The sequence below is a fragment of the Saimiri boliviensis genome, chromosome 15 (genome assembly GCF_048565385.1).
Source record: "Saimiri boliviensis isolate mSaiBol1 chromosome 15, mSaiBol1.pri, whole genome shotgun sequence".
In the NCBI taxonomy this organism is placed as follows: domain Eukaryota; kingdom Metazoa; phylum Chordata; class Mammalia; order Primates; family Cebidae; genus Saimiri; species Saimiri boliviensis.
The window spans coordinates 8,507,762-8,520,910 of NC_133463.1; the positions used below are offsets into that span (position 1 = coordinate 8,507,762).

The window sequence follows — 13,149 nt, forward strand, 5'->3', positions numbered from 1 at the left end:
ACACCATAGCTTGGTAACATGAGACTTGTCCAGAGGGTTAAGGTCACTCCTTTGAGGTCTCTGAAGGCAACACATGTGTGTAAAATAGTAGCTAAATGCAAAAGACACTGGTAAGGGGAGCTGTGTAAGGGAGCAAACCAGAAATAACAGGTTCTTATATGCTGGGCGATATTCAAAATATTGTATTTAATAAGCAGTTTGATACACTGAAACTCCTAGAGTGCAAACTTCAGGACGAGCAAGAAGCCTTAAAGCCCCAAGATGTGGATGAGGCCTTGTCTGGCTGTGCTATCAGGGCTCCATTGTTCCTGCTGGGATCTAGGCCCTGGTGCCTAACCCTAGCAGTGGGCTGTGACCTCGAGGAGTTCTCCCATCTGGGGCAACCGGAAAATGAGGGCGATATAAAGGGGCTTAGACGATGGCTATTCACCATCCAATATAGAATTATTGACGCAGGATATTTTCTTGACCGCTTTGTGGGTCTTGTGACAAGGTGCCCATTTACTTAGCGTGCCCTGCTCAACCCCTCATGGGAGGGAGCATGCATGCACTGGAGTAAGTGAATGCAAAAACTGACTGGCTGCTGTAGCACCAGCAGTGGCAAACTCTGTGCAGGCTCCACGGCAGCATCCAGGTGGGGGTGCCTGCAACCCCAAGGCCCCAGAAGGGGTGTGTTACAATGCTCCCGTAGTTCCACCATCCACAGACAGCAGTGTATCAGTTCTGTGGGCCCTTTCCCTTGTCACATGGGGCAGCTGCCCTTCACCGGTGAGGGAAAAGGGCCAGTGTGACAGCCTTTTTGAGTACCCACACTTGGTGTATCCTGAATTCTTGTCCAGTGCCTAAGAGGAACAAGGTCTTGTGGATGAATTGAAGGGTGGTGAATGCTGAGAATTTTATTGAGTGATGATGAAAGTGGCTGCCAACTGAGAGAGGAGCTGCAGAAAGGATTGGAAGGGCAGGTTACTCTGCCCTGAAGTTAAGCCATCTCTCTGCCTTGTCCAACCACTGTCTCTGAAGTGAAGTCGCCTCTCCCTGATGTCCAGCTGCTTATCCTCTCTACTGGCTGAGTCTAGATTTTTATAGGCACAGAATGGGGAGGTGGGGCAGGCAATAGGTAGTTTTGAAAAAGGCAACATTTGACTGGTAAAAAGACATTATTCAGAAAGAACCAGTCAGGAGACAGCGGGCATACAAGGATGGAATTTTTCACTTTGGGCTGTGGGTTTCAGGCTTTTCAGCTCAAAGGTGGGGTTTTGCCAGGGATCCGCTGTTTGCCTAGAATTTCTCTGAGTCCTTTTGCTATCAATATTTCAGTATTTAAAAAGTGGGTCTGACTCTACCAAAGTGTACCAGTTCAGTGTCAACCCCCAGAATAAGGTGAGGTGAGTGTAATCCTTGAGGATTACAGAGGAAATATTGTTACTTTGTTTTTTCCTTAATAGACTTTCATAAAAATCTTCAGCTTAACATAAGATTTTGAAGGACTTCCTGGCCTATATCACACTGTATGTCAGTAACTTTTGCCCTTGTGCCTCCTAAATTCGGAGGTTCAAACATTCTCTAGAGGTTTCTAGCTTCCTCTTACTTCTGTTAAAAATTCCAACCCTGTTCTTGGAAAAATTATTGCATTGGAAAGTTATTGCTTAAAGATTTGAAATTTTACATAGTCTATCCATAAAGCCAGAAGCTCTTGAATACTCTGTAAATCATAGGAAAATGTGACACTGCTCTGGCCAATGGTGAATTCACTGGTACTATAACCAGATCAGCAAGACAAAGGGAGGAGGCTGACAGTGTTTTTAGTGTCTACTGCATGCCAAGGCTGAGTGAGCTCTCTTATGTTTGTAGTAATGCCCCTTAACCCTAAGTTCACACAGCAAACAATCAGGAAGGCAAATCTCTGCAGCAGGTCTTCACCTAAAACCGACCCATGTAAATGACATTATGACTCCTTTTGTGTAGTTATTAAAAGATTTGCCAGAGTTGAAGAGTTTCTGTTCTAAATTTAATGCTTGTAATTGTAGGAGACAAAATGTGATTTTTTTTTTCACCCATTGCAAGGTTCCTGGCTGAGACCCCATGACAAAAAAAACCAGATTAATAAGAGAAAAACAAATGAATTCACTTATAAGTGGTGTGTAGCTCAGGAACCTTCAGAAATGATGATCCAAAGACCTAGGGAAAACTTTGTATTTTTGTAGACACTTAGGCAGAAGTATGATTGGAGAACAAAAGGGTCTGATCTAATGGTAATGAACTGTGGGGAACTTAGTAAGGCCCATCTCTTTGGTTTTTCTTGGAGTCACTGTGTGATAGTTCTTTCCCCAGGGTATAAAGTAGGACACCCGTCACATGAGGGTCTTTAGGGGAAACAAAGACAGGGAAGGTCAGAGAGTGACCTTTCCAGGTTTTGCGGGCTGGTTCCTGGGAGAAGAGTCAGGAGGAATTCTAGATTCCGTGGCCTGCATTGGGAGAGAAAGGAAGAAGGAATTGCAGTTTCTATGGCCTGCTTCAGGAGAGTGGGCTGGGGAGGGTCAGGGAGACCTTCCTGCTTCCACAGTTTTCTCATTTACTTCAGCTTAAAATACTGTGCCAAGGCGCCACATTTTAGGGTCGTGTTTCCTGCATTCCATCATAAGTGTCAGGCACGGTCCAGAGCAGTGGCGTCCTGGCTCTTCACTGGGATTGGCCCCTTGCTGTGGCTTCTCACACATGCTGTCACTGAACATCATCTCCTGCGGGTTACCAGTTGTTCTGTGCAGTAACAACTATGTTATTAGCAGAGGCCTAAAGGAGCACTCTGAGGCTACCTCCTGATGGTGTCTGCCACTCAGACAACATTGATTTTTAACCTTTACTCTGGTACTTTAATGGAGAAGAACCTCCACAGAAAACTCATCGTTTGTGTTTTACTTTTGCTCCTTCCATTGTCGTGTTTTCTTTGACTTGTTTAATGACTCATTGATTTCATTGTCTGACCTTAAAATTCTCCATTTGAAACTTTGGTAGTGAGTCGTTTTACTCAAAGTGTCTGTGCTTCCTTGTTCTTAAGAAACAGTATTGATACATAATATCAAAGCATTTTATTTTCACTTTTATTGTATCTGACTAGGAATCACTAAACTGGAATGACATTACCCTTGAAAACTGAATGAAAACTGTTCTCTTAATTACCCTAGTTTGCGTATGTTTAGAGGCTATGGGACAGCATGCTTTTAATCTCCAGAGGGAGTTAAGGTGCATTCAAAAGGTAAATGGTAATGCATGGTCATATTACTATACCTTAAAAACCCAACAGTGCCTTAGTCCTGGTAGCTATTCAACAAATGCTTTTTTTTGTACTAAATTGAATTGAATAAAAACATTAATGGTCCCAACATGTCTGCTGTTGTACATTTGAAAACATTTTTATAGGCAAATACATTTAAATCAAATGACATTGATCCTACAACAAATATTTCTATTTCTGTTACCATGAAATTTTTATCCTGTATGAGTAAATCACCTTAATAGATTTGGTGCAATAGAAACTCCAGTTAGCAACAAACAGCATGCAGTTCACTAGGGACATTTGTAAGGGTGTTAATTTAAAGAAGAAAAACAAACTTCAAAATAACATGGGTGGAACTCAGCAAGCATGAGTACAAAGGAAGAAAAGATGTAGGAACTGTCAGAAAAATAAGCTCAAGTGTAATCACTGTGTCCAAGATACGCCGACACACCCCACACTTGCAGGGTGCTTGTCTATGGGCAAGAGTTTAGTTTGTAGAAACTAGGAAACATTCTCTAATTGCAGATTTGTCTAATTTTGCCTCTTCATTCAAAATATATTCTATGCATGCAAATAATTTAAAAATTAAAGGTAATTCATATTTATAAGAAGTTGAAATATAAAAACACATGAAAGCATATAAAGTAAGGTATACACAGTGCTAGACCAGTTGGTTGAAAAGTATAAAGTTCAGTGAAAGTCTTAGTTTTATGTAAAAATTATAAATCATGTTTTACCTAATCAAAAAATTTTAAAAACCTGATCTGAATAAAATTGTGTTTATATACATAGCCACATGCAAGATAAATTATTTTGTTTGAATTTTCTAAAAAATGGTCTTACATTTTGCTATTACTGAAACTGCCTTTGCAAAAATTATGATAGTGGGAAAAATACGACATAGGAAAATTATGGCATTGAAAGAAATTTGACCTAACCAATTGCATCTTGCTTCTAACCTGCAGGCTGTCCTAGTTCATTCCTGGGCATAGGCCAAACTAACTTTGGGAGGAGCTTAGTTTGTAGTTTAACCTTGTTTTTTGTTTGTTTGTTTGTTTTGAGACAGAGTTTCGCTCTTGTCACCCAGCTGGAGTGCAATGGCAGGATCTTGTCTCACTGCAACCTCCGCATTCTGGGTTCAAGCGATTCTTCTGCCTCACTCTCACTAGTAGCTGGGATTACAGGCTCCTGCCACCATGCTGGGCTAATTTATATATTTTTAGTAGATACCAGGTTTCACCATGTTGGCCAGTCTCGAACTGCTGACCTCAGGTGATCCACCTGCCTCGGCCTCCCAAAGTGCTAGGATTACAGGCATGAGCCACTGTGCTCGGCCTATAGTTTAACTTTGAAACAAAAATAATAACAACCACTCTCTGAAGCAAACCACTTCCTTGTTTAGGCACCAGACAGACTTGGTAAAACCAACAAGGTTAGAAATTACGGCTCAGGAGTCATGTAGCCAGAGCCCACAGATTCCTGACCTTTCCAATTACTCCTGTGGATAACATCACTATTGTAAAATCTAAGATTGGAGTTTGGGGTATATTTTAGACCCTGCATTCTGATGGACTAGCTGGTGACACTCAGACTAGTAAACTGGCTCAACTAGTCTTGTGCTGCCCACCCAGGAACTGAAGACAGCAAGAAGACAACTTCAGCTCCCTATGATTTCATCCCTGACCCAACCAATCAGAATTCCCCATTCTCTAGCCTCATGCCTGCCAAACTGTCTTTTAAAAACCCCAGCTTCCAAATTTTGGGGGAGGTTAATTTGAGTAATAATAAAACTCCAGTCTCCCATTTACCCTGCTCTACATGTATTAAACACGTTCTCTGTTGCAACTCCTCCGTCTTCATAAACCAGCTGTCTCTGGGCAGCAGGCAAGATGAACTTCTCAGTGGTTACATTGTTGTAGACCACAGTCTGTGTATTTAATCTTTACAGCATGAAAGAGATTTGAAGAACATACAGTGGGCCTTAAGGACAGCAACAAAGATTTCCCCATCAGGGGCAAATAGGCCTTAAGAGAGGAATAAACTGTTGAGTGATTCATCTTGGAAAAGAGAAGGCATTAATAATACTCCAGTATATAGAACGTATACTACTAGGATGTAGGCACCACAGTGGGGAGAGTCTTGTTTGCTTTGTTTATTAAAATACCCCAAACTGTACAGCAAGAACTGATGTTTGATAAGTGCTCAACAAATATTAAGTATGAGAAGTTAAAATATCACTTGGTGATGATAACTAGGAGTTGTTCTACTGCAAAGGAGCCAAATAGAGGGAAGTGGGCATTAGACGTTATGGTAGCTTGCAGTGGTGAGACCATGCATCAGATATTCTAACATGGTTTTGTCTAGTTGCTGTTTGCTGCAGATGTGTAGGAAGGCACACCTTTTGCATTCAGAATCCATGTTTTATTTCCCATCATCATCTCTTTAATCAGTTCTTATCTGGTTTAGGGATGAAGCAGAGATTTTTTAAAATGAAATCAGGAAAGAGGGAATAATAGAAACTAAAGGTTTATTCTTTTGAGATTTAGTTATATTCAATTTTATTTTTATTATTTTCACTAATTATACTTAGCGGAGGTTAAAAATACCATTCCTTCAGGGGTTGTTGGAGGGGACAAATACACACACAACATGCGTATCCAGAACAATAGTTAACTGGTAATCCTTTTCAAGTTGTGGTTCAAGTGTTTCTGCAAAGGCTCAGGAGAGGCAGGTTGATTTGAGCAGAGTGGGTGAATAGGAGAAATTTCCTGAAATGGTGAATTTTAGAGGGAGGAAATAATTCCATTTTTCTTTATCAGAGAGAGGAGAGGACGTTACACGAACAAATTATGAGATCAGAAATTAGTAAAAAGAAAGTTAGAGCTAACAAATACTGAGTTTCTACTAAAAGGCAGAAACTGCTTGTCACTAGTGTTACAGTAGATATACTAAGACATGCTGCCTGCTCTCAGGAAACTTGTGATTTAAAAGGGGAAAAGAAGAGTGTAAATAGACAAATACAGTATATTCTGCAAAGTGCAATACCAGAAGTAAGTACCAAGTTCGGTGTTTTGGAAAAAGATGGATCTGAGAAAGAATTTTCAGTTGTGTGAGTCATAAGCAATTGCTTGAGGTGTTTAATGTAAAATGACATTGATTTTTAATACATTATCTGTTCTCAGTTCGTAAATCTGACCTCACTGTAGTAGATGTGCTAGTTTATGGAGAAGCTGAAGTTTGGAAGAATAACTATGAGGTTACTATAATGAAACACAGTTTGACTGAAAAGCCTATAATTTATCTAAAGTGCACTAGTAGTTCTAATATGTTCCAGTGTGCTTAGTTTGACTGATGAATTTTTTTTTTCTGTCAGAATATGCTTATATATCTTGGTTTCTATCTAGTTGAAAGATTAGTCCCTTATGGGTCAATAATAATGGTTTAAAAAATTATTTATTTATTTTCTCTCCTTTCCTTCATCCTTGTTTGATATCTTGGCACAAAGACTTAAAAAAAAAAGTAATGGAAAAAGGCAACGGGACACAGACTGTTGCTTAGGTCCCTGGACATGGGCTTACCAATTATGTGTAATTTCAAATATGACTGATACTATAGTCAGAGCATTTCAGGCAACATAGGGCTTGAGAGTCTTGCCCTACAAATTTTATTTGCTTTCCTATATACTAGCAATGACCAATTGGAATTTAAAATGAAAAACACAGTGCCAGTTATATTAGCACAAAAATGTATAAATCTAACAAAAATATATTCTGGATCTAAATGTAGAAAACTAGAGAATGCTGATGAAAGAAGTCAAAGAAAATTTAAATAAATGGACAGATATTCCTTGTTTGTATATTGGAAGACTCAAGGTGGTTGTCAGTTCTTACTATCTTGATCAATAGATTCAATACAACTGAGTTTATATGGAGAGGCAACAGACCCAGAATAGCCAACATAATGTTGAAGAAGAACAAAGTTAGAAGACTGAAACTACCAAACTTTAAGATTTACTATAAAGCTACAGAAATCAAGTCACTGTGATGTTGGTGAAAGAAAAGGCACAGAAATCAATGGAGCAGAATAGAGAGCCTAGAAATAGACCCTTACAAGTACAGTGAAGTGATTTTTGACAAAGGAGCAAAGGCAACTCAGTGGAGAAAGGATAAACTTTTCAACAAATTGTGCTGGAATAATTGGATGTCCATATGCCTACAAATGAATGTGGACCAAGAGCTTAAACATGTCTATGAATGTTTACAGCAGCTTTTTTCATAATTACCCCAAACTGGAAACAACCAGGTTGTTCTTCAATAGGTAAAGGTATACATTTTGGTACATTCATACAATGGAACATTATTCATCAGTAAAAGGAAATGAGCCATGAAAAGACATTGAGGAAACTTAAATGCATATTGCTAAGTGTAAGAAGCCAGTATAATAAGACTACATATTATACCATTCCGATTACATGACATTCTAGAAAATGCAAAGCTATAGACACAGTAAAATGATCAGTGGTTGCTGAGGGGTTTGAGGGAAGTATGGGAAGGAAAATTAGATGAAGCATAGAGGATCTTTAGGTCAGTAAAATTATTATCTATGCTATTGTAATAATGGATACAAGACATTATGCATTTATTAAAACCCACAGAACTGTATAACACAAAGAGTAAACCTTAATGTATGCAACTACATCATTTAGGAGGTTTGGGAATCTCAGGAAAGAATGCAAATGGTCTAAGATAAGGCCCAAATTTCCTATGCTACACACATACCGAAGCTACTTTTCTGCACTTAACTTTCTTTGTCGTTCAGCAACATTAAGGTGCTTGTTCATCCATACACCATGCTGCCTAGGATCTCTCTGTCTTAGTTTGTGGTGCCCCTCTGCCTGAAATTTTCTATCCCTACCCCTAGCTCATCTTCCCCTACTTATTATCTATATATGTGATTGTCTTCTCTATTCAACCATGAACAAATCAAGTCCAGAACCTTATAGAATTCAGAACAAGAACATAAGATGGAAATTGCTTACTTTATAAAAAAGAGAGAGAGACTGACTTGGTTCTTACTGACAAGAAGTTGAGTGGAGACCAGAATGTGATTTATATTACAATTAAAATAATAGTGGCTACTGGAAATTTTAATCCAGTCTCACAAAACTCGTTAGGACTGAAATCCTATAGGGAAAATTTTAAAACGATGAAAGGTGAAATGTTTTCTAATAGGACATTATAAATGGCTTAAAGAAGGGAGAAATGTTATAATAATCTGAGTGTGTGTAGGTTACAGCTAGGCACCCGATTCTTGAATATTTTCCTCTACAGTCTTTGCATCATTTGTGTGCATGCTGTTTATGAACATTCCATCTGGAAAATGCAGAGTAGCACAGAAAATTGGTTTACATTTAAATGTAAATTGACTTGTGTTAAGCATGTCCTTTTCCCACCATTTTAGAGCATTTTCTAGAAGGAAAGTTCTACATTTTAATGTTCTATGTTCACTCATAGAAGTGAGCAACTCCGAATTGAAATATGGCATACACCACTCTCCTTATTGGAAGCTCTTATGCTATTCAGAGCTTTTTGTCCAAAGGCATATGTCGGTGCCTTCACCCATCGTGTGGTCTCTGTTTCTGGATCTTGTGAAATAGGATGGAGCACACAGTACAATTTATGTAGAAAGGCTCTAGATTTATCATGGTGATTCAAAATGAGACAAAATTATATTCTTGTAAAATGACTGGTTTTAAATTCTGTCTTTTAGGGTTTGCTCACATTTATTGAATAATTTGTATTGATTGTAGGGTACAGGAGATGTCAGCTGTCATTTTAAAATTAAGGAGAACTTGGAGAATGCATCTGTAAGCCTGGAATCTACAAAGAGCCCAGGATTGTTCGTTGGACTTCAGTCAGATGGGCAGGCAAAACCAATGATTTATACCAAGGATACGAATGTTTGCTTCTATCCACAAGTCATCCAATGTATGTTTACTCTGAAATACTTTGATTTTTGGTTTGCTTTATGATGGTCTATATACGGTGTCTGAAAATTTAATCACATTTTTACTAAGCAAATCTCTACTGTTAGGCTTTTTTTTTGTTTGCTATCATTCCAGAAGCAACAGAAGGAAAACATAATGAAGACCAGTTGCCTCAAGTTTTCAGTAATTAATATTAGGTATAGAGTGTTTGCTACAGTGAACTTCTTTATAATTTTTTAAATTTTGTGTGTGTGTTTGTGTGCGTTCTCTGTGTAAATGTGCCTGTTTGAATCTTTGTTTTTTAAGGATAGCTTTATATACCCAGAGAGGGATGAGGCTGTTAGAAATATTCTCAGATTCATTGCTATTAATTTTTAATGCTTTCAGTATAAAAAGATATGGAATAAAGATCAACACAAATGGGATTTGGATTAAAAATAGGTTTTGGAAAAAATTCTCAAGATAGGACAGGAATGTGAATATTTTGACACTGCTTTCTGTCATATCTAAGTTCATGTTCTCTAGCAAATTGAAATGAAAATACGAGGACATTATTTAAACGTGTTTGTGTTCAAACTTTAAAATGTGTTTGAACACAAAGGCTAGTGAAGTAACTGTATTGTATGTTTCAATTATCTGGAAGTTTAGTTTGCTGTCTAATTTTTGCTTGATGTGGTTCCATGAATTTGGGCTTTTGTGTCATTTTCTTCCCTAGTCTACTTTTGTTTAGCTTCTGTTGGCTTACGAGAGACCATGTTTACTGTATGTGTGTATATGATATCCCGCAGAAGATAGTTTAGAATAGGAACAAAATGAACAAGATGTAACACGATGGTATCTCTGGCTCTGTTCTTCACCCTGTCTGCATTAACTCTTTTTCAGCCTTTAGTTGCCTTATTCCAAATTTTTCAAACTGTTGGGCTAGCCTACCTGAGTTTACTGCCATCCAAACCACCACTCCCTCCACCCTCTGTTTTCCCACAGGTTGGCACAGAGTGGCATTCCTTCTTGGAATATACACCATGCATATACCACCTGCCTCTGGAGCCCTGAGAGGAAACAAGTGACTTCAAAACTAGCAGAAGGATACAGGGTGGAGTAGAAAAAAGAGCAGTGGGAAATAGCTAGCAGGGGACAGCTGCCATGCTGGAAGAGCACAGGGAGAAAATAGAAATGACCAGGAAGTGGGTAGAGATGAAAAGGTGAAAAAGAAGAGATGGAAACAATAGAAAATGAAGTGAGAAGAAAAGTAGTTTATGGCAAGACATAGAGATAATAAAAGGCCACATTTGTCAACCTTAGGGTATTAGTACTAAAAGAACCAGTAGAAACAAAGCCATTCTTCTTTACAGCCCCTACGATTTAGTTCTGCTACTAAAGCATGGATGATTTATGTTTACTGGAGGCAGACTCCTGCTTTAACGTGGGCAAGAATGCAGGAGACATTGCGTTAGAAATTTTACTGAAGATTCATGAATCCTAGGAATTCTCGGGAAGGGTTTGAAAGCATCAACATTCCTTCAAAATCCAAAATAATACTTTCCAATTTCACAGAAGAGAATTCCATTGGGATTTCTTAGTATTAAAAACTCTATCTTGGGGGATTTTGTGAAGAGCGACAGAAGGTTTATATAAAAGTTTGTAGGGCTGGGCTTGATGGCTCACGCCTATAATCCTGGCACTTTGGGAGGCCAAAATGGGGGGATCACTTGGGGCCAGGAGTTTGAGACCAGCCTGGCCAACATGACAAAACCCTGTCTCTACTAAAAATATAAAAAATTAGCTGGTTGTGATGGTGCACAGCTGTAATCCCAGCTTCTGGGAAGGCTGAGGTGGGAGAATTCCTTGAACCCAGGAGGTGGAGGTTGCAGTAAGCTGAGAACCCACCAGTGCACTCCAGCTGCCAAAAAAAAAAAAAAAAAAAAAAAAATATATAGTAATTCCTGAAGTCATTTTATTATTTTTGAATGTTTTCTAACTAGACTCTCTACATATAATAGATTGAACCTACCCTACTACCCTATCCCCAAAAAATTCACTTGAAACATTTGGGAGTTTTCAATTGTTTATATTCCAATATAGAGATAAAGCAGCCCCCAAAAAAGTTAAGCTGAAACCTTTTTTTTTTTTTTTTTTTCAGTGTAAACGTTTCCTTTTGGTTGTCTAGAAAGCAAAATTAAAGTTGTGAAGTACCCTGAGTGATAAGGGGACTTGGATAGGGGAGGAGAGTGTGGTAGGAAGAGGGTCGTAAGGTTACATCACCCAAGAGACTTCACCTATTGCCCCCAGGCATGCAACCTGAATGAGTGACCCTTGGTTCCCTGGAAGCCATTGCACCTCAAGTTAGTGTCTACACACTGCCTGGCCTGACGTTGCACACAATCACTTGGACAGCACAGCTCTGTCCAGCCCAGGATGAGGGCAGTCTCATTGGCAGGGTCCACCTACCTAACAGCAAGAGGCTTAGCAGTATAGCAGGGTAGAGGGACAAGGGTGGGGTTTCAGCACACAGGCTCCAAGAGCCAGATTGCCAGTGTCAAGATCCTGGCGGTAGGAGGGCACCCTTTGCCAGTGGCATGCTCTCACAGCTCCTGGACCACATGCCTCTGTTCTGTCAAATGAGGACCAAGAGTGTCTTCACTCAGTTGTGGTGTGAGAATTATGTGAATTAACATATGTAAGATGCTTAGAGTAGTGACTGGCACTCAGCAAGTGCTGTGTAAGTATTTACTGTTATGATTATTAAAGAGAGGAACAGCACTTCATGGCATATTTTTTTATGATTTAAATAGAGTTGATAGATTCCTGGAAGGTGAGATTCCGTCTCATCACCTCTTTGAATGATATATATCATTTCTCTGTGATTGATTTTTTCATCTACAGTTTGGTAAGGATTTGGTTTAATTTACTGTGTATTGGAAATTTATAATAAAAGTCATTTATCCCACTACCGTTTAGCTGTTCTTGCTAGTTTGTGCAGTAAATCCTCTTCATTCTCTATTTTCATGAATTTATATTTGCAGTTAGATACAGAGAAAGTGTGAAAAGATCTGACCCCTTGGGCTTAAGTGATCAGTTATTATACTGAGCCCACAGAGATTCTCCATTGCTTGTTCAGATATGTGGATGATTTGAAAGTTTTCTTCATTTCTATCCCTCCAGATAATAAGCCTGCATTTATAATTCCATATAGTAAGACCATACTGCTAGGTATGATTTTAAACAACTGTAGATCAATGTAACATGTCACTTTTCATTAACTTCAGTATACTGTTACTTTTATAGAATACTTAGGAAAGAGTGAACATATCTAAATTTTTAGAAATATTTTAACAGTGACTTAACTTTTACACAGAAATTTGCCTCCTCTTGCTGTAATTCCAGCCCTGTTTTATGGTATGAGCCATCCTCTGTATACAGATCATGAGACTCTGGCTATTAGTTACCCCTCAAAAATGCAGGACTGAAGATATGGTTCAGCTGCTACATTTTTATTACAATAAGAATTTCTTTCAGGTTCAATCTTATGGAAGTTTGCATAAAAATATATTTGGAAAATTTATTTTTGCTTTATTCTAGTCTGCTAAGATCATTCAAGCATAAAAATCTAAATGAAATACTGTCATATATTCAATTCATAAAGTTCCAACTATGTGTATTACAGTCTTGAAAATATGACAAAATATGTTTCAGATGATAAAATAGACTATATGGATTTAAAATATACATCCGCTAATAATGTGACACTGTAATAATTGATATTATATAAGTTTTAGCTTGTTTTACTTTTAAAATAGAAGTTATTCAATAAAACAAAAGACTTTTCCTAGTTGATCTTCAGAGTAACTGCCTTTATAGTCTAGTAGATCTTGATACAGCTTAAATTTTG

At 38.4% G+C, this 13,149-nt stretch overlaps 1 protein-coding gene across 1 annotated transcript in view; it reads left to right on the forward strand.

Moving 5' to 3' along the window:
- Positions 1-13,149, forward strand: part of RP1 (RP1 axonemal microtubule associated) — a 302,959-nt gene that overhangs the window by 137,994 nt on the left and 151,816 nt on the right. The window contains exon 18 of the mRNA XM_074386610.1: positions 9,084-9,261. Within this exon, the coding sequence (XP_074242711.1) occupies positions 9,084-9,261 (178 nt within the window). The remainder of the gene's footprint in view (positions 1-9,083; positions 9,262-13,149) is intronic.